The 21,063-nt window shown below is 44.0% G+C and overlaps 1 protein-coding gene across 1 annotated transcript; it reads right to left on the minus strand.

The window, feature by feature from the left end:
• Positions 1 to 6,380: 6,380 nt before the first annotated feature.
• Positions 6,381 to 8,581, minus strand: HOXC11 (homeobox C11). Its single transcript, XM_075133756.1, has 2 exons — positions 7,906 to 8,581; positions 6,381 to 6,613 (listed from the first exon to the last, which is right to left on the minus strand). Exons 1-2 carry the CDS (start codon positions 8,579 to 8,581, stop codon positions 6,381 to 6,383), a joined length of 909 nt encoding a protein of 302 aa, XP_074989857.1.
• Positions 8,582 to 21,063: the final 12,482 nt, after the last annotated feature.

Genomic DNA, 21,063 nt, shown 5'->3' on the forward strand with positions numbered 1-21,063 from the left:
CAAAGAATTCCTATTTTTCACATATGACGATAGGAAAATGATTTCTTTCAAACCCTGTTAAAACGCTGATAATTTGACAGGCGTCTTTGAAGAGGCAACGCCGGTCTGCTGAGCGCTTCAAAATAAACATTGTTGTTTCAATTACAATTTTAACAGAATATGGAGAGCACGGCGAGGACGGGCGATTAACACTCACGTTTCTCCTCGAAAAAAGAAAAAGAAGCCATTGGGCGGAAAAAAAGAAAATCCGAATGAATACAAATTTCACACCTCTAGCATGGAAATAAGCTGGAGACAGTGGAGCTAAAGCCTGACCTTTTTATTTTGCTCTATTTCCCTACATTTGAGGGTCTCTACCTTCCAAACACAGACCCCGCCGCAGAGGTGGAGAGTACTGAGAAACACATGTGCAGAGAGAGGATTTTATTTAAAAAAACAGTCATTCTCCTTTTTTTTTTTTTTAATTTTTCAATATTTTTTTCCATACCTGCAGTCCTCAGCCTGCGAGATAACCTCGAGCATCTCCCGCTTTCTTAAGCACACGCTCTTCGCAAACCCCAAAGAGTTTCGGCTATTTTAACCGTCATTTCTGCAGTCACATACGGTTTATATCAAGCACATCTTTAAAGCAGAGGACTGCAGATTTTCTTGAGCATGTATCACTTCATTCAAAGAGAGGAATTAGGCCGCTTTTTAACAATTAAAACGAACGAAGTTACTCTGCTACTTGTAGCACATAAACAATTGTAATGTTTACATTAAGTCTTCCCCCCCCCCCTTTTTTTTTTTTTCCCAAAATGAATAAAGTTTTTTTATGGGCCCCATCAGCAATATGCTCCAGTCTAATTCCTCAACTCCAGATAAAAAAAAAAAAAAAAAAAAAAGCCTTATGAGGTTGCAAACCACATTCTCGTGGTTTCATGTTGTAATTTAGAAGTTATCAAAAGCAGAGAAACGTGCTTCCATCTAACATGTGCTGTGCATCCCTGTATCCCCCAACTTTATGAAAGGCGGATAAGCCAGGCCTTAATGAGCCGCCATTTTGGGGCAAAATCATATAAGACATATTTTTAATATATTCCTGGGGAGCAGAGGGGCAACGCAGCCCTGAGTTCCCCCCCCATCTCCCTTTCTGGGGGGGCTATTTATTTTTGGGGGTCTATTTCTTTTTAGGGGGCTATTTATTTGGGGGGACTATTTATTTATAAGGGGCTATTTGGTTTTGGGGGTCTATTTTTGGAGGTCTATTTATTTTTGGGGGGTCTATTTATTTATGGGGGTCTATTTTTGGAGGTCTATCTATTTTTGGGAGTCTATTTAGTTTGGGGGGTCTATTTATTTATGGGGGTCTTTATTTTGGGGGGTCTATCTATTTTGGGTGGTCTATTTCTTTTTGGGGGTCTATTTCTTTTGAGGGGGCTACTTATATTTTGGGGCGGGGGGGGTGGTGGTGTTAAAAACTAAACAGCAAGTTTGCAAACGCTTTGCCTCAAATCCGCAATTCCTTCCCCCCCCCCCCCCCCCCGCTTCCCCTTCCCCTCCCTTCTCCTTTTGCCGGTGGTTTTACAATATTTCAGCAGCAAATTCGCCGCCGGTCCCCCCTCGGCAGAGCGGTGCTTCAGGAGAACCAATTTAATCGCCTTTCGCCAAGGTTATGGGCCACCAGGGTCCCTGGGAGAGGGTTCCAGGACTTGGGAATCGCTGCCTGCTTGCCTGTCCCCAGCCCTGCCTCTCCACCGGGAACAGCTATTGCTCCTATAAAAGTTCCTCGTACACAAATAAATGAATTCACCCTAGGATCCACAGGCGAGGATTAGCTCAATTGATGGTCGATTCGAGTCCACTTGCCAAAACCACTGGCTTTCTTCTTCGCTTTTGCGAAATCCCAGCTCTGGCCAAGTTGCAAACCAACGTCAAACCCGTGAGGAAAAGTGGAAATGGTCAAAAGGATGGATTTCCCCTCGTGGCTATTGTGTGCCGCTCTTGCTGAGTTGTTCAGCTGAAGATGTTTATTTACATGCCACCAAGGAGGTTTCGCCTTATCACACAGTCAAGTTTACGTGCTCCTGCCCTGGCACCTTCGGGAGAGGCTGCGTGGGGTCGTGGGGTGGTGTGGGTGCGAGTGGGTGGGTGTGCGTGGGGGTGTGCAGCCCCGTCCAACACAAGGAGAATCTCTGGACACTTTAATCCAGCAATTTGCAGATCTTACAGGTCCCCCCTCCCCAACCACGCTTCTTTTTTTTCTTCTTTTTTTCCTTTTTTTCCTTTTTTTTCTTTGTTTCCTTTTTTCTTTTCTCCTTTTTTCTTTTTTCCTTTTTTCCTTTTTTCTTTTCTTTTCTTTTTTCCTTTCTTTTTTTTTTCCCCTTTCCTTTCTTTTTCTTTTTTTTTTTTTCCCCCCAAAAATGGAATTAATTTGCTTTGTATGGAAGCCAACGTAAGTGAACATTATTATCCCGCAAGAAGGCAATTAGAAGCCGGCCCCCTCGCCTCCTTCCCTCTCTGCAATATTTCACAACAAAGTCACCCAGAGCTGCTTCCAATATGTTGTGTATGAAATCCAGGGAGCAATAGGAAACAGGTTGGGTTGGTGTGTTTGTACGTCACATGGAAAGGGCCTTCGTAATTAGTCTGGGTGTCATTAACGTAGAGCACAGAGCGAGCTCCCCAGCCTATGAGGGAGGCTTTATGGTGATGGACATCCGAGGTAGGAATAAAGTTGATGGAAAAGCCTAAATGCGTGCTGGGAATTTAAAAAAAAAAAAAAAAAAAAAAAAAAGAAAGGAAAAAAAAAGGAAAAACTTGTAAAACTTTTACGCCAAACAAAGTTATAAAAACTTTTCATGCGTTAAGATATCAAAAGGTTTATAACAATAATAAAGAGTGTGTGCCGTGTGTGTTAAACCTGCTTCGAAATGCATTAAATGCTGCGCGGCTGAGTTAAATATTAAGCATCATAAACGCCACGCGGGGTTCAAAATTGGAGTTTGGGGTTGGTTGGTTTTTGTTTTTCGGGGGAAAAATGTGGTGCCCCCCCACCCCGACCCCCCCCGGCTCCCTGGAGGCGGGGCGGCCGGGGAGCCGCGACCCTCTCTGATTCCGCTTTATTACAAAAGGGTTAAAGGTGATGGACTTGACTTTATTGAAGTTCAAAGACATCATATATTCACATTTTTCTTCCTGTGGGTCTCACTCCCACCCCTGCATCCCCTGGCCCGCCTCGGAAAACCCCTCGCCATGGCAATTTTGGGCTTTTTGCTGTTAAATAGGAGCCGGCCCCAAAAACCCGGCGCCAGACCCTCCCCTCGCCCCGCCGCATATGTTACCCTCCATATAGGTGCACGCACACTGGGCTGGCGAGATACATATGTCTCAACCCTGTTCTGCTTGTACGCTCCCCCATTGTGGTACCCAAAGCATCTTCAGTGACCCCCCCCCCCGTCCTCCGCCAGCCCCTTCTCCCCCCCCCTCCCCAGAACATTAACAGCCCTTTTCCTACATGGCACTGATGCTTAATGCTGCTGTAAACTCCCACATGGTCTATAAACTTGGATTTTACAACTAGCATTCCATTTTAGCTCGCGAAAACTTTGAACTAGGCCTACAGTTTCATTGTGCTGCAGTTGAACTGGAGCCTTGGAAAAGGGGAGGGTGGGGGGGGAAAGGGAGGGAGGGGGAGAGAGAAGAGGGGAAAAAAAATAAATTCCCTGGGCAAGACTCCCTTATTTGTTTACTATTTACTGCGGAAGTCTTTTCCTTTAGCCAGACGGGGTAATTAAGAAAAATTAAGCTGTTTAGTGCTGCAGTCTTTATTACAATGTCTAGACTAGCCGCTTTTGTCCGGACAGCCGCTGCTGTTACGGAGCATTAACTGCCGCTTCTGACCTCCCGATATTCACCTTATTGCACCTCTCTTTAGTTTTCCTAACCTTGGGAAGGTTTGGCAAACACTCATTAAAGAAAGGTGCTTTTTTTTTCTTTTTTTTTTTTCTTTTTTTTTCTTTTTTTTCTCTTTTTTTTCTTTTTTTTTCGGTGGAGGATAAGCCCCCTCCTCGGCCGTGCGGCTACATCTGCCAGGAAGATGGCTCCTATCTTCATCTTGTCTATTTTACTTTGAGCCCGCAAAAAAAAAAAAAAAAAACACGCAAACCCCCTCCTTTACGCCTCGTTTATTCAATGTAAAAGCTTAGGCGAGATTTTAGGCCGGGGACAAGCGTCCTTTCAGCTCGCGGGCTTTGCAAAAATAAATATAAGAAAATAAAGAAGCGCTTTGCCATCCACCGAGCCCCTTTTTCTTCCCTTTCCCACTCTTTTAATGAGAAACATGCCTCTGAACATCCTTTCAAGATCATATCGTGGCGTAACCAGGACGGGTCTATCACGAAAGCTTGAAGTTGGTTCGCGCTGAATTGCGCGGGGGGGTGCGGGGGGGTGTTTGGATGGGTGGAAACGAAGAGCATTTTTGCGGGTTTCTCCTTTTTTTTTTTCCCCCTACCGTTGTCAAATAAAATCAGAAGACACCATCAAAGGGTTTTTCATTCAACAGGGTTGTATTTAAAAGCGAGTATGAGAATTTTACAAGAACACGCTCAATGGATGGGAATATAATGTGCTGTTTCTTGGCTGCTGGGGGTTTATTTCCCCCCCTTCTTTGTGTCCCCCCCCTCCCCGCCCTCGTCCATATGCACAATCCCATCGCTCCACATCAGAAAGCAGGAGAGCATCCAGATTGGAAACCTCAAACATAACACACACACCCCCCCTCAAAAAAAAAAAAACTGAATTCTTGTATTTACACAAAATACATGCACCACGTCACCAACGGCATCTTCGGGATTTCTTTGTCCTCGAAAACGTTGTGTTGCTTTCGGACACTGCGAGAAAAAAGTCATTGTGCAAACGGGGGGGGGGAAAAATCACTTTTATGCCCTGTGCCTGGGAGTTGAACTTGTTTTCTTTAAGCAGGAATTTAAGGACTTGACTTTGCATTTGTGCTTTGTAGGTATAAGGTATCCTTGACTTAGGGAAATGCAGCTCGTTTCTTGGTGTAATTAGAGTTTCATTCATTTTTTAAAAATTTTTTTTTAAAGACGACTAATATGTTGTTCTCATGAAAATGCAAAAAGATTAACTACAACCGGAAAACAGCGAAAGACATCTGGAGCCAAATTCAGAGTGGGATTACTGGGCCAAGAAAAATCCTATAAATTTCAATTCGCTGATGAATACAATGAACTCCACACCAAACGTGTACTCCAAGGTGGAGGGTTCCTATTAATACCAGTCCTATTAGAGCAGATTGCAATGAGTCCCATGAATATGGATGATGATATTTCTGATATGCATTCAGGTATTTAAACTCCTATAGAAGAAACCCACACCACAATGACCGCAAAGAGGCTTTTAAGAGGGGAAATTCTAATAAAATGGTCAAATAAAATCATAATGTAGAACAGCTTGCAATGTCTTTATTTGCCACAGAATTTCACAGAGTATCCCGGGGACTCACTTTACATACACAAAGATTTTTAATTTTTTTTTTTTCAGGATTTTTTTTTCCTCTTGTTGTTCTTCGTGTCCCATTTCCAGGAAAAAAAATGTACTACGAAATTTATTTACAAACCATTTCAGAGACAGTTATTGCAAATGCATTTTCGCCTGGATTCCCCCCCCTCCCGACTCCAAATGTAGAAATGATGCTGCAGAGAACATATATATGGATATATACGCAAACACTCCCACGTATATATGCATATATATGTATTTTTAGGCAGAAAGGGTGGATGGAGGAGGTGGAAATAATGATCTTCCTTCTGCATGGAGAACACAGATGAGCGTGGTGGTCGTGAATGTGCACACACACACATATATAGAAGGACACACATGTCTGTGTGTGCATTCTCACACACACACACACACACTCACCCCAGATGAAGTGATTTGATCCTACAGGGAGACTTTGGCCGCTCTTGTGATAACACAGCTGCATACTGAAATCACCGTGGTAGTAACACACAGCACTGCCATTTATTCAACTGGACAGGGTGCCTAAATAATAATAACAATAAAAATAATAATAATAAAAATAATAATAATAATAATAATAAAGGGGAATCCCAACCTGTTCAGGCAAAAAAAAAAAAAAAAAAAAAAGAAAAAAAAAGTTAAATAAAATATTCATGGAATCCAAGTCCTTGAAGCGGGAACTGAAAGAAAATCTCACTCCTTTTGTTACTCAGCACTGTCCCAGACATACAAATATAAGTAACGAAAAGGCTTAAACTTTGAGGTTGCTTTGTCGACTCAAAGGGCAAACCCATGCTCGCAACTGTTCCTCCTCAATACACATACACTTCACCAGCAGAGGGGATTTCAAAAGATGTTCACAACAAGGGATTTCCAGAGAAATACTGCAGGCGGTCTCTGCTTAATTTTTTTTCTTTCATTCTTCTGTTCTGAAACCAAATTTTAACCTGTCGGTCAGTAAGATTTAACATCCTAGACAACTGGAGCCTTTTTTCTTTGTTTATATAGACATTGAAGAAAAATTCTCTCTCTAGCTCTCTGATCTGGAATTTCGAATAGGGGCACCTCTTCTTCCTCGTTCTGGGAGCACCTTAAAAGAACCAGAAGGCAGGGTAAACATCCTAAGGAAATGCAAGACACAGACCCATCTTCACAGCTGACCACATAGATAGGAGCAGCTTAATAACTCCAGTTATTAATGCGGGGGGAGATATCTTCCAGCAGTTCGCCTATTGTTAGGGGTAGCAGAGGTGAGGTTACACAGGGTCTTAAGGACCGTGGTGTAACGATTTTCCCACTGCACGGAGCTTAACGCAGGCACATGCAGACATTTTCGGTGCAATAGGTTATTTTTTTTAAAATAAAGAACAGCCTGGGACTGGAGGCAGCAGGCTGCTGGAGCAGGGTTTAGAGAGGCTGGGGAAAAAAAAAAAAAAACCCACGCTCAGCTGCAAATCTGTTATCTGTATAGAAACAGCATGAGCAAGGTTGGAATTAGAGGAACTAGATATTATGTTCCGCATAAGTTTTTGATTAACTCCAGTCCTCGCCACACACGCAAAAAGGAATCAAAGTAAAAGAGAACTTAGCATCTGAGCTGCAAAAGGGGACTTTGCATCACGAAAGCAAATAGGAAAACAAAACAACCCTCCCCTCTTCCCAAAAGAGCCCCTCGCTGAACGCTAACTTGCAAAGTTGCCTGGATTCAGCCTTTAAAAAAGCTCCTCTAAGACTGCCTAGAAAATGTGAGTACATGCAAAAAAACCCCAAACACCCCAGAAGACCCAAGCAAACAACCACGTAAGTAAAAGCCCTTCCTGACAAAAGCTAGACGCTCCACCAGGCTTGGAGGAGAATAAATGCCACTTTAAACAGAAAAGTCGAAGAAAATGCTCAGCTTTGCCTGCAAATTCGGCAGATTTCCCCCTTAGCACTGCATCCCCACCAAGAGAAAAGACTCAACATACAGTTTTAATTAAAAAAAAAAAAAAAAAAAAGCAGCAGCCCCAAACATTTTGCATGCATCTTAATGCCTAAAAGAAAGCACAGGCAGCTAAAGTAGTGTTCTGCCCAATTGCCTTTTACCCTCAGCAACCCGGGACCAAATCCTTTTAAAATGCTCATGTAAGTTCATGATCAAAGTTAATATTTGTCACGATGGTGTGCTTTTAAAATTTCACAGACTCTAAGATACTGTGTCTGCGCCTAACATCTCCATTTTTTTCAAAGAGCTTTTCCCATCGTAAAAATTCTTCTCGTTGGAAGAAAGAGCTTTGTAGGTTATAATAAAATCCTTTGAATGCTTATAAAACTCCACATAAAATTTGACCGACAAAACACACGGGCTAGTCCCTTAACCTTTCCATTTACTGCTCTACCTACTCGAATTGCTGCTTTTGCTTCCTTCCTTGGTGACAGAAGAGGACGAGGCTGAAGACCCTGGGTTTGTGTTTTCCTCCTCATCTTCCGGGTCTATACCTTGCTCTCCGCGGGATGACAGTGCGTGGGGTTGGGACTCTGCCTCCACTTTGCCCTCACCCTTCTGCAGGCAGGTCTCAGTCGGATTTTCCGCCCCGCAATAGGCATTTTCGAAGAAGCGGTCGAAACCTTGGGGCAAGACAGTGTTTTTGTTCATGCTGGTGTAGAATCCCGTCGATGCCGGGTGGTTGGAGCTGGGGTGGTGGTGGCTGTACACGCTCTCGTTTTTCATTAGCATTTCGGTCATGGTGGAAGGCGGGATGCACTCTCTATGCATCAGATCTTCTGCGGAATAACACGAGGCGTAATTGCTTCGGTGGTGCCATTTACTTGAGGGGTCTAGACCATAGGAGACCTCTCGCACGGGCTGCACTTGCGAGAGGTTGGTGGAGTAAGGGTAGGAGATTTGGCGAGAGGGGGCCTGTGGCAAGAAAGATGACACAGTTGAAAATTCGGGGACGTAATAGGTACAGCTGGGGAGGTAGAGATTAGAAGCGCAACCTGCCCTTTCTCCAAACTCAGCGCTCCTCTCCTTACGCGACTGGGAGCAGAAGTTGCCCAGGTTCACCGAGTTAAACATCTTTCTCCTTTTCTTGCTCCTATAGCTAGATGTTTTGGATCCGATGTGCGGAGGGGAAAAAATTTGGGAAGGCGAGATGACGCGCTATCCGTCTTAGTCGCTCCGGAGGACACGTGATCCAAAGTAGATATTGTCATATATCAGTTTGGAGCACTTAGATGCGTAGGAGTGGTTCACTTAGGTAAGATCTCAGAGGTTCAAACGATTGGTTTGCAAACACCGCAGAAACATTATGAAAATCAATTGCAGATTTGTATTCATTTTCCTGAAGGCACACCCCTTGTAAGCATTCAAAGCAGAACAAGTACAAGGGGTGGCTTGTGAAGTTGCTGCTTTTTTTTTTTTTTTTTTTTTCCCCTTGCCTTTTTTTTTTTTTCCTCCCTCCTCTCCTTCCTATTTGGGTTCTGCTCGCAGCTTTTCAGCAGGGTTTGGAGGTGGGGTGGGGGCGATTTGGGCTGGGGAGGAGGGGGGGGAGAGGGAGGGTCTTAGGGAGCTCGAACGGTGTTTTTCCACCCTTTATTTAATATTTTAATTACGCTGATTATTATAATTTATTATTATGGCTATTTCTATCCTTAGAAGTGTTCCTGAATAGACTTTAGGTAGCTCAATAAAATAGCTGGAGATGCAGAAGTAAGTTTTCCAACATTTCCCAAAACCTTGCTGCAGGCGGGAATGCCCAGCTCTTCCTGCAGCTGGGCTGCGAAATTATAAGGAAATCTCTATCTCTCTCTCTATCTGGAAGCGAGGGGGTTGGTGCTAATTAACAAGCTTCTAACATACGCTAATTATGTTGATCTCTATGTGCACATCAGCTATACATCAAGCAAGTTGGCATGCTTTATGGAGAATATACCATTTAAGCAATGACAGTGTGCGGGGGATCGTGTAAAGTTTCCAACTTTAAAGTTAAAGCAGGCCTGGCTTAATGACTTTTAATATCGAATTAGTGATATATCAAGGAATAGAACAAATGAATTAAGTCAGTGTCTAATAAATATTCGAAAACCTCCTTTAATGTTTGGTTAAATATTTATTACGTAAGAGTGGCATATTGAATATTTAATGCAATTGTTTATTGTCAATCAATGAATGTACTTTCAGCAATACTCTCATCATTTATTCTTCCAGCTGAATTAAAAAAGATATTCTTATTAAAGTCATTTGTCTTCTATCCCGTGCCCCGGGAGCCTCCTCGTTCTCTGTCCTTCTGCATTTTCATACGAAAAAACAGGAATACCGAAGAGCTGCCAGATATTTTGCGAGTTTTGCAAAGAATTATTAGGCGGGAAAAAAAATATATCTGGGGGGAAAAAAAAAAAATCTCTTCTGCAAACCCATCGGAAAGGTGCACCTGAAGGACGCGTAACTTCCGCGGCACCAGGCTCCGAGGGGTTATCCCATTGCTTTTAAATAGCCTTGAAGGGACAAAATTGCCTGCAACAATTGGGCGCTAATCGGGTTTTCACCTTGATTAGAAATCATCTGCCTGAGGTGGAAAATATTTCTCTGCCGAACAGGGGTGGCTGCTTTCACCTATAGATAAAATATTGCAGCGCATCCCCCCTTTTTTATCCTTTTCTTCACAGGATGCCACTCAGGCATTTTTTCTCCCCTTGAATTATCCCTTTTAAAATGCCCAGTAAAAGGGAGAATAAATAAAAATATTGAATTGTCCACACAGAAACCCGAACTAAACTCCATCATGGGATCTGTTTGGTGGTGGGATGAACACTCCGAACAAAAGTAACGCACCGGCAGAGAGGGAGACGCTTTTACAGAGAGGATCTTGTCAAATCGAGTCGCAGTAAATTCAAACAGCAAGAAGGAAAAAAGGCAAATCTCAGCCTTAGAGCACTGAGCCTTAGGAGGAGAAAAAGCCTCGACGGCTGCCGTGTTTTCGCTTTGCTCCCCGAAAAAAGAATGCATAAACTCACCCGAAAATAACCAATTCACCAAGAAGGAGCATCAGAGGGTCCCAGCCCAGCTCGAGGATGTCCCCCTCGGAGCTGGGCATCCCTGGGCAGCTCCTTGTTCACTTCGCTCTTCTCTATTTAATTTTATTTAATTTGCGAGCACCCAACCTGCTGTTTGCATTTTAACCGGGGGGGTTGCTTCATCCCTAGGCGAGATGGTGAGGAAAAAGCACCTCGAGCAACCGGGCGGAAGGTTGCAGCCTCTGCTAAAAATATAAATATCCTGCAATTCTGCAGCAATGCAAGGAAAAAAAAAAAGGGGAAAAAAAGTTGATTTTCATGGAAGAAAACAGCCCCGCAAGACCGTACCTTACAGCCGAGCAGAGAGCAAAGGATTTCGAGATGCCTGAGCAAAAAATACAGTGGGTATTTCAGTAGAGCTTTCCGAACTACAGTGCTTATCAGGCGCTGTGCCTGGATTTTTATGTATTTATTAGGAAATCTTGAAGGGAAACATGGCGGCTTCACATGCTAAGGTTGTATGCTCTTCCTCGCTTCATCCCCTTAATGCAACAACGCACTCCTGATCATTTATTCTCATTAATTTCTGGATTCCCCCCCACCCCCCACCCCCGCCTTCTCTAGCTTTGTATTTTCTATTTAAAGAGCCGTTCTCATAAAACCCTTTTTATAAGGGATCGGGGCATGTGAGTCTCCCTGAATGCGTGTGTGTGGAGATAGAGATATACACACATATAAATATGTCTGTAATTCCAAAATGAGCTGTGTTTTCCTCTCTAATGCACCGTTTGGCTGATGAATATATATATATATATATAGGGGCAAGAACTCTGGCTGCAGAGATGGATTTCTTCAGGTTTGTAATCTGCCCTATTTTATGACTTGGACGCCGTTTTGGGCAAAACTTTTAATTAAAGTGTCAGCGATCTTTTAACTTGGCTTTTTATGGACCAATATTAATACTAACTACAAACTAATAATGTTAAGCTATTGTTTATGAGTGTAATTATTTTTTTCCCCAATTCCCTCCTGTTTGCAACCTGCGTGGAGGATCTTCTCCCTCCGATTAAAAGGGAAAAGGCTTTAAAATATAATTTTTTGCTATATTCATTCCAATCTAGATTCCATGGGAAGGCTGTAGGCGTGAAGCTTTGCATCCAGAGGAGAAATCAGAGCGTGTTGTTGAAAAAAACATTATCCGAGCAGCTTTTTAACCCCAAAACAAAGCACATACACTCCCCAAAAAACCCCTAACACGACAGCAAACAACAAAAATCCGTGTGGCATAAAACTCGCCGTCTCTCCTCTAGGTGCGTGAATAATTTATTGCTCTTCGTAGGTAAATACATCTAAACCAAGCTCTGGTGTCGTTTTGGTTTTTTAAACCCAGTTTAAAGGATGGGATTTGCCTGCTTCCTGCGAGGAAGCAGAGAAGAGGCAGCTGTGGAGTCACAGCACTTGAATTTGACCACCAAAGTGACCACCATAAAACGGAATGAGGGCTGGCGGCTCGCATTCCTTTTGGTTGCCCTTAAAAAAAAAAAAAAAAAAAAAAAAAGGCAAATAACTTTAAGGCATAGCCTTAAAGCATCCAGAGCATTTCAACCTCTTCATTTTTTAAACCTGCTTCATTTCCTAGCGAATGGGAAAGGTTAGAGCGTGGAAGGGGAAATTAAAGAAAAGCTGCGTTTGCGCTCTTTAAAGGGGAAAAAAATATCCAGGGGAACTTGAGAAGGGGGGAGGAAAGGTCTGGTTTTGTTGATTTTGATATGACTGTGTGTATAAGATGAAACTGCCCCGTCTGGAAGATTTTTTTCCCCTTTATGTAGTTATTTCTCAGCCAGAGGGAAGGAAAAGGAGGCGGCAGCACCGAGCTCGTCGCTCCTTGTGCCTCTTTTGCAATTATATATATATATATAAATACCCAGCTTTGTGCTGGCATCTCAACCGGAGACTTCTCCCTACCCAAATTGCCCCAGCAGAAAGAAGCAAAGTGCAAGGAAAAAAAAAATTCCAACCCACCCCCCCAAGCTAACGCCCCCCTTGCTCCGGAGTCCGCACTCATTTGCCTGATATAATGCAAACACTTAACACATTTAACAGCGTTTTCAGCAGGCAAATAGGCTCAAGGCTTGTAGGATGTGTTTTGCGTTACTAACATGAATTTTAAGGGGATGTCAGAGGCATTTCGTGACCAAAAACCATTGTAGCAATTGTACCAAAATCAAAAACTTGGGGTTGTGAAAGTTGGCTTTAGCTGATCTGTGTAAACATCTGAAGTTATATTTTGATTTAGGTTAATCCTGTACTTGAACTCCTCTCAATAAATCATTCCTCATTTTTTTTTCCTCCCTTTGGGGAGTGAAGATATTATTTTTTTTCCTTCCCCCCGAAAGCTGGAGTTATCTGAACGCAATGTCAATTCGTTAGCAACCTCCCAACTTCGGTCAAAAACTTTTTTGTAAGTATTGCCATAAAGAAGTCTTTGTCCGAGCCCGTACAGTAGGGAAACTATTGACTGGGGGGAAGGAAAAGGAGGGGGGGAAAGAAGAAAAGAAACAAAAATAGAGGAGAATAGATTTTATACCAACCTGGCTTACCACGTTACCCATTGCTACTTACTGTGCTCTCAAGATATCTGATGCCTTATTTAGACCCTGAATCTTTCCCTATTTCAGCCAGTTGATGAGAGTTTGCTTTGCCTCCTGCTTTGGGGGAAAAAAAATCAGGTTTTTCCAACCTGCATTGCTAACCTGTGCTCACTCGGGGCTGCAAATGCATTGTGAGTGGGGGCAAAAAGCACTTCTTTAGCAGATGCATCTCCCCGCAGCTGCAGAGATGTGCTTTGCTTTTGCTAAATAGGCTCCAACTTCTGATGTCTAATGACTTTGGCCTATCAGATGTTCTCAGAGTGATTTTTCCCTCCCTTCCACGACGGTATTACAATTACTTCCTCAGATGGACTTCAGGAAAAAAAAAAAAAAAGAGAGAAAAAGAGGAAACCCAGGCCAGTAAACAGATTACTAGACACCACGTATGTGTATAGGAAATCTGAAGGGAGAGACAATAGCTACAAGTGGGAAGCGCTTGGAAAATATTATTGTCCCCAAATGGCAAAGATAAATTTAATTGGGTGGATGCCAGGTTGCGAAAGAAAACTATATAAGCTGTGAACAATTCAAAGGGAAAAAAAATGACTTAGATCTCTCTAGACCTGAGCTGCAAGTTCAAAATCATGTGGACTTAATCAAGATAAAAGCAGATTGAACTATGCTTCCCAACCGCAGGCAAGGCTGGGACTGTCTGGGATAAAAATGTGCGGCGGGTGTCGGATTCAAATAGAAGTGATGCCGAAGAGGCGTTAAGAAGAGTTGGGCTTAATAATAACCAATATAACTAACACTTTGCCAATCGGCCTTCCCACTTATTTTTATTTTCTCATCAGCCACGGGTCCTTCCCCACCTTCTCCACAGGGAGAGCTGAGGCCGGGGGAATATCAATGCCTGTGTGTTTCCAGCCATTTATTTACTTTATTTTCCTCTGCACAGCTCAGTTGCAGGGAGCTGCCGAAGCATGTGAAAAAGGCGAGGTTTGGGGAATTCAAGTAAAACTTCACAGCGTGCTAAACTCGCTCTAGAGCCGCTGCGAAATTCAGCCAGAGGAGACAGGAAACCCAGAGGAGCTCGTTAAGCAACACCTATTTCTTTTCCACAGCCTCCCTCTCTTCCCCCCCCCCCCGCCCCAAACCTCTAAAAATACTTATTTAAACACAAAGGAAGACATATAAAACACACCCAAACCTTTAAAAAAAAATTCCTTTATTCGCCAGACATTCCCTCTTGATAACTTTAGCAGCGCCACTAAAATGTGCAAAACTGTGTAAAAAGTCGGAAATTGTGGCAGGGAAAATGTGTTTTCTGTTGGGTAACCCATTTATTAGCAAAATAGCCCCGAAATGCAAAGTTCAGAATAGAAGGTGGGCGGCTAATCCTCCCCAGCCTTATTAAAACCGCACACACGTTTGCATGCGTGGTATTTAATCCTTAAATACTCAGGAAATCATTTCCAAGTATTGCACTTTAATACTTTGGCTCCCGCATCTCCCCCCCCCCCCTTTTTTTTTCTATATTTTTTTCCACAGCAGCTCGCACCTAGATGTATTTCCCTCAGATAACCATTGATCAAAGGCGAATCTCAACAGTTTATGGGGATAAACTTCAATAATTCGCAATTGAGGGCGCGACGGCGCTGGGCTCTCTCTTCCATCCCCGCATTAATCAGAATAAAATGAAACAAAATCCTTCAGCTGCTTCACGGGGTGACATTTTCCAAACGTATATCCAGCTTTTAGCAGATAAACGCTGCCGGCGGAGGAGTGGAAGGTGGAAAATGCCTGTGTCCACCCCTCTCCATCTATCTATGGAGCTAATGTATGTACCTGCCTTTCCCTATGCACTCACGGCCCTTCGCCTATAAAATATGCCCTTGCACGCAAAAGCGCACCCACCTCTTATTTTCTGGAGAAGCAGAGGGATGGGGGCACAAAAACCTCTTTTAAAGAAGTTGCTTTACTCTCTGCCCTCCACGAGCAGCGCGGCTCCTCAAGCTCCTCTGCGGAATAAAAATTGATATTCGCATCTTTTTCTTCATCGGGGATGAGGGTTGAGTATTTTGTTGGTGCCATATTCGGTTGAAATGAATATATATAAATTAATGTAGTCGGAGTGCTCCTTTAATAAGGTACTGGCTTTAAAATACCTCATGCATTGAGAGCAGATAAATCATGAATTAAAAATCGGTCCAATAATCGGACTTTTATTTAATCCCGCCTTCTGGTCCCTCCCGAATATTCTTTCTTTCTTTCTTTTTCTTTCTTTCTTTCTTTCTTTCTTTCTTTCTTTCTTTCTTTCTTTCTTTCTTTCTTTCTTTCTCTTTCTTTCTTTCTTTTTCTTTCTTTCTTTCTTTCCTTCTTTCCTTCTTTCCTTCTTTCCTTCTTTCTTTCTTTCTTTCTTTCTTTCTTTCTCTCTTTCTCTCTTTCTTTCTCTCTTCCTCTCTTTCTTTCTCTTTCTTTCCATATTTATTAGGAAATTGTGAGTCTACAGCACGGTCAACTCTGTGCAGAAATATTAAGTTATTTGCTCTTACACCATAAACACGCATAGAACTTTATTCATTGCTATTTTACACCCATGTATGCATTCTGATTGAATATTTCTGTGGATTTCTATTCCGTACAGCACAGATTTACCTAGATGGATAGATCATTATCTCTTCATATGAAATGAAGGCTAGGATATGCAAAATTGGCTTCTCCATTACACTAATCTCCTTCCACTCTTTCCAGTGCTGGCTATTCGCACAATATTGCTTTTGCCTTTTGAGCAGATATTCCAGGGGGAATATTTAATGCCATTTTTCACGCGGAAGGGAAAAAATAAAGAAAAGTGGAGCCTTTTTTTCCTCCTCTCGGTGTTTTTGGGGGCTGCGGGGAGCTGGGCCGTCCGGGGAAGCCGGGCTGCAGCATCAGGCGATGCTCGGTCCCCTCGCAGGGTTACGGGGCTTTTCAGACGGTCATTGTCACATCCGTGACCGGGGGAGGGGGGACCCCATCGCCCCCCACCAAAGATCTGCCTGTTAGAAGAGAAAGAAAGAACAAAAAAAAACCCCAAAACGGGGAATATCCACATTTTGGTGGGTCTCGTCCCCACTCCGGCTCGGCTCGGCAATCCCCACCGCTCGCAGGGGAGGTGGGAGAGGGGCCGGGGCATTTGGGGTTCAGGGTGGGGGGGAAAGTGGGGTGCAAAGACACAAACCCAGACCTGGAGAAAGTCCCCTCCCGGCCAAGCTTTTTCCTCTTTCTGCCGTTTTCCCACGGCCCAAGCGCGGTGGGTTTGAGTGATTTTTACCGTTTCGGGTGCGTTGGGTTGGATTCTCCCCTCTTTTTTTTTTTTTTTTTTTTTTGCCCCCCATTTTAGATTTTTTTTTTCTGGAATGCAAAGGCTCAGGGTGAAATCAGCTCCGGGTGGAGTGAGGAGAAAGAGAGACAGGGAAGGATAGCATCACTTATTGCAAGGCAAGAGGTAAAGGGACTCAGGGTTTTTACCCACCCTCGCTTGCAGCCGACCCCCGCCCTTTTCACCCCTTTCCCTGGGTTATTGCTTATTTATTATTAACGCCTTCCCCCCCACCCCGGGCCAGCCCCTGCTCAGGCCTTTTTTCAGGAGTCAAATATGAGCAGAAACCAGCTTTACCCACAGATTAAAATCCACATTATTTTATTCACTTTATCCCCATCTCCGAGCACAGACAGCAGACTAGCTTAGCTCAACCCCAAATATCTCCTACATTCACCTAATCCCCCCCCTTTTCATTTAATGATTACCCCTCTATGCCCATTTTTCCCCTCTTTGAGACAAAATATTCTGCCCCTCTCCCTCCCTCCCTCCACCCCCTTTTTCCTTTCTTTTTGCCTCTCTCCTTACCGAGCGAACTTCATTGTTTTCTGGAGGAAATGGTAACGTTCAGACATTAAACCTTAATTGGGCTTTTCTTTATGATGTTTAATTTCCTCCACGGCAGACGGGTTTGCATCTTGCTGGGAAAAGAGAAGAAAAAAAAAAAGGAAAAAAAAAAAAAAACAACGAAGAAGAAAAAGGAGAAGGGGGAAAGACTTTGTTTGAAGTCTGCAGTCCAGCTTGAGGGGGGGGGGGAGAAAGGATGAAAAAAAAATCAGGATTAGGAGAAAAAGGCTCCATAAAACCGCCCCCCTTTTGCTATTTCAGCACTTGGCTCATCTCTCTGCCCCTCACCGGCTGGAGGGGGGGGGGGGAAGGGGGGTTTAATAAAAATAAGGGTTGCGGCATTGAGGGGGCAGGTCGCCGGCAATGGCATTGCGGAGCGGCGCGGACGGGCCGCGGAAGGGGAGGCTGGAGGCTTAACTTGACCTTCACTTTGCGAGGGCGGCCCCCGCCCACCCAGACGGGCAGCCCCGGCGGCTCCTCCCGCAGGCAGCGCAGGCAGCCCTCCGCAGCCGCGGAAACCGAGGGGAAGGAAAATAACATAAAATAGGGGATGGCTCTGTGGGGGGGTGTGTGAGGCAGCTCCTGCCCCGGACCCCCCCCCCCCAAATAAAAAATCAAAATTTCCAAAATTTCTTTGCAATCTTAGAGGGAGAAGGGGGGTGAAGGCGAGTTTTATCCGCTGCCTAAAAAAAAAATCTCAGTTATAGTCGAGCGGACCCTTTATTCTCCCTCTGTCCTCCCCCACCGCATCCCTGTCCCCACGACCTCCCCCGTCCCCACGACCTCCCCCGTCCCCACGATCCCCCCGTCCCCACGACCCCCGCCGTCCTCTAAAGAAAAAATCCCGCAGTACATTTTTTCCCCAAACCACTTTTTTTTTCCCTCTCTTTCCTCCCCCCCCCCGCGAAATCCACCCCAAAATCCCTTTTTCCCTATAAAAAAGGACAACGCGGAACCGCGGCAGCCAGCGCGGCTCCTCTTGGCGAATAGGTATTTTCTTTAGCCCCGTTCAAGAAAGAAAAAAGGAACAAAAAAAAAAAAAAATCCATGGCAGAGCCATTTCATTGGGTTAGGAGGATTTTTTGAAAGTTTGAGGAGAGGTTCCTCGGACTTCGATGAATACATTTTGGGTGAAAAAGAAGATAAAAAAGGAGTGCTTAAGCAGATGTGTAACTTTGTCGGTGTTCACCCGCCTTTGTGTGTGTCTGGGGGGGGGAGACAGATGCTTTATTTCTCAGTCTCTCTATAAAGAGATAATTATATATCTAGTTATCCACCGGAGCAATAAATACTCTTCATCCACAATTACAGGTGAAGATGGTTGGTTTAAATACTCATAAAGTCAGTGTTTGGGCTCTGGCTGGAAGTTGGAAACGAGGGATTTTGGGGAGGGAGATGAGGTGTAAAGAGCCACAGCGGGGGAAAATGCAAAGGAAAAGCCCTATGGTCCCGACAGCCCCCCAAAAATGAGCACGACCGGCTAAAAAAAATCTCAATATTGCTGTAGCTGGGCGCCCTGGCAGCGGGGTGCCCGCGGGTGCGATGAGTTGGTCGGTCCTTGGCTGGGCGGGGTGGGCAGGGTGAACTGTGCCGTACTCGTACCTTGCTCCACGGTTGCACACCGGAGCTGTGCAGGGATATTTCCACTCCACGGGGTGTTCACATACACCCCCCACGCATTTAGTCCCGCAGATCCCTGCAAAACCCCCCGGGATTTGTTTTTCCAGCGAAGAAAAAAATCCCTGACCCACACCGTCTATTAAAATACAGTATTTTATATTATTTCTACCCTAAGATTTTCTGATTTGAGGTATGTACGCCCTTTTATTTTTTTCCTTTTCCTTTTTTTTCTTCATTTTACTGGACCTGAAGCCTGTCCGACATTCCTCATTGCTACCTTGGGTCTCACACTGTACTTTTCCATACCTAATTTTTTAAATGCTTTCTCCTTTAGCAGCGTCTCGTCTCACCTCATAATAGTTTACTGGTTAATCATAAAAATAAAATGAATTTCCACACTCTCTGTAATTATCGACACTTCTCCACCCGACGTGTAGGTTTGGGAGGCACAGGAGTGTAGTGGCTGCAAAAATGAATATTAATACGCTTTCCCTTTGAAATAAATTAATTTTGGCAAACGTTTTTATAATGAGATATCCTGACGGTTTATGTGTTCTCTGTGGCAGTTTTTGGCTAACCCAAGCCTAAAATTAAAGCACAAACTCTCTTAAAAAATTACAGGTAGATTTTTAACGCGGATTTGAGGCACATGCTCTCATATTCCAGCTAGACCAAAACACGGGCTAAATGTGATTTATTCTGGCTGGGGGACATATAAGATTTCTGCATTTTTCTGGAACCAGAAAAGCATAGGAAAAAAACATTTAAATTTCCGCACTGACAAAAGCAGGCAAAATACTTTCTTCTCAAAAATAGTCTTTTTTTGATCTGAAATAGGGAGAAGGGAGAGCCCCCCTCCCCTTACGCTGCAGAGAAAGATGGTTAATACGAGATTTATTGGGGGGCGAGGGGCGCGTATCTTTATTTCCTATTTGAGCAACATGAAAATAAAGTCACTTAATGAAGTCTGACTCTAAAAAAAAAAAAAAAAGGGAGTTTGTGGAGAGTCAACAAGACGCAGCCATTAGAAAATCCGCGCAATTTAGCCGCAGTAAGGAGTACAAGCCGACTGATCTTTTTATCTTTCTTATCCTTTTCATCTTTATTATCACTCTTGTTAACAACACCAATGAGACTGGATACATATATCTCCTTTAAATGCAGTCATCCATGGAGCCATTGTAGTTGCTAGCTACAGATATATTAATTAATTTATTCTCTCAACAGTAAAATATTGCTGTGTCTACTTGCTACCTACCAAGCAATAAAAAAGAGGCTTTTTTTTTTTCCCCCTCTGCACTTCATTAGGCTTTACCTATAAGTTTCCATTTGAAATGATTTGCTTAAAACTAATTACTTGCAACGTACTTCATTTTCCTCTCGCAGGGTCTGGAAGGTTTCAAAGTGGGGTGGGTGGCCATATGCTGATAAATGCTGCTAATTATTCCCACTTTGTGTTTATTTTATATTTATGAACCCCCACTCGGAACCAAACCAAGGCATTCTTCGGCAATAAGGCATTGGCATATTAATGATAAGGGGGGGGGGGCATGTGCCTGAAAACAGCCCCTATAATAGCACGGGGGAGGAAAGCAAACAGTTAATATATCACAGAATTAGCCAAAGGACGGAGCCTGAGCCACACACAGGCCGGGAGAAGGAAATCCAGTCATTCTTCTCACTTTAATGGGAATTATTATATTTATTGTTAATTGCGGTAATACTTGAAGCTGCAGCCCTCCAAAACGCAGCTGCAAGGAGGTGCTTTGCTTTTGTCTCTTTTTGGGGGGACTTAGAGAGGTGGGCTGAGGCGGGAATGCGAAATATTTCCACGCATGGACACGGGCTTCTCTAAGATGTTGGACTGAAGCCCAAAATCATTCTTTTCCCCCTGCGTGTTATTCCCACGTGGCCCGTGTGGAACACCCAGCACCTACCGCCGCACCCCCACGGCAATGCCCGGCAACCCAAGGTGCCCCCCACCCTCCAACACCCCCAGCCCCCCACGGCACCCACGCTCCTTTCACCTCGCTCTTTCTGCAGCTCCTTTTTGGCCGGGTCCGAAGGGCTGGAGCGCACAGAAAGCACACCCGGGGACACCTATACGCACCCACAGCCTATAGCGCTCCATGCTATATAGGCTACGCCTTTACTCTTTATTTTGGGGGGCGTATAGGAGGAAAAAAAAAGCCTCCAGGTCCCCTCCCCTCCAGGCAAATGCACCAACTTGGGGGTCAGCAGCGTGGCCGCGTTTATTTTCTCCCGCACTTTTAATTCCTATTTTTTCCTTCTACTAAACCACCTCTGGGGCCGCCTGCATTTGGGTGTAAAAAACCCCGATTTGGCTCAGAAAAAGGGGCTTGCAAGAAAACGGGGAGCGGAAGAAAAACATTTTGGCTTTTT

The sequence above is a fragment of the Calonectris borealis genome, chromosome 30 (assembly GCF_964195595.1).
Source record: "Calonectris borealis chromosome 30, bCalBor7.hap1.2, whole genome shotgun sequence".
NCBI classification, from domain to species: domain Eukaryota; kingdom Metazoa; phylum Chordata; class Aves; order Procellariiformes; family Procellariidae; genus Calonectris; species Calonectris borealis.

What these genes read in the sequence shown, in the direction of transcription:
- HOXC11 (XM_075133756.1), bottom strand. Translation starts at nt 8,581, where the DNA reads ATGTTTAACTCGGTGAACCTGGGCAACTTCTGCTCCCAGTCGCGTAAG. An exon ending in AAGCAAAAGCAGCAATTCGA is followed by an intron (nt 6,614 to 7,905) that starts GTAGGTAGAGCA and finishes GGTTCTTTTAAG; the next exon opens with GTGCTCCCAGAACGAGGAAG.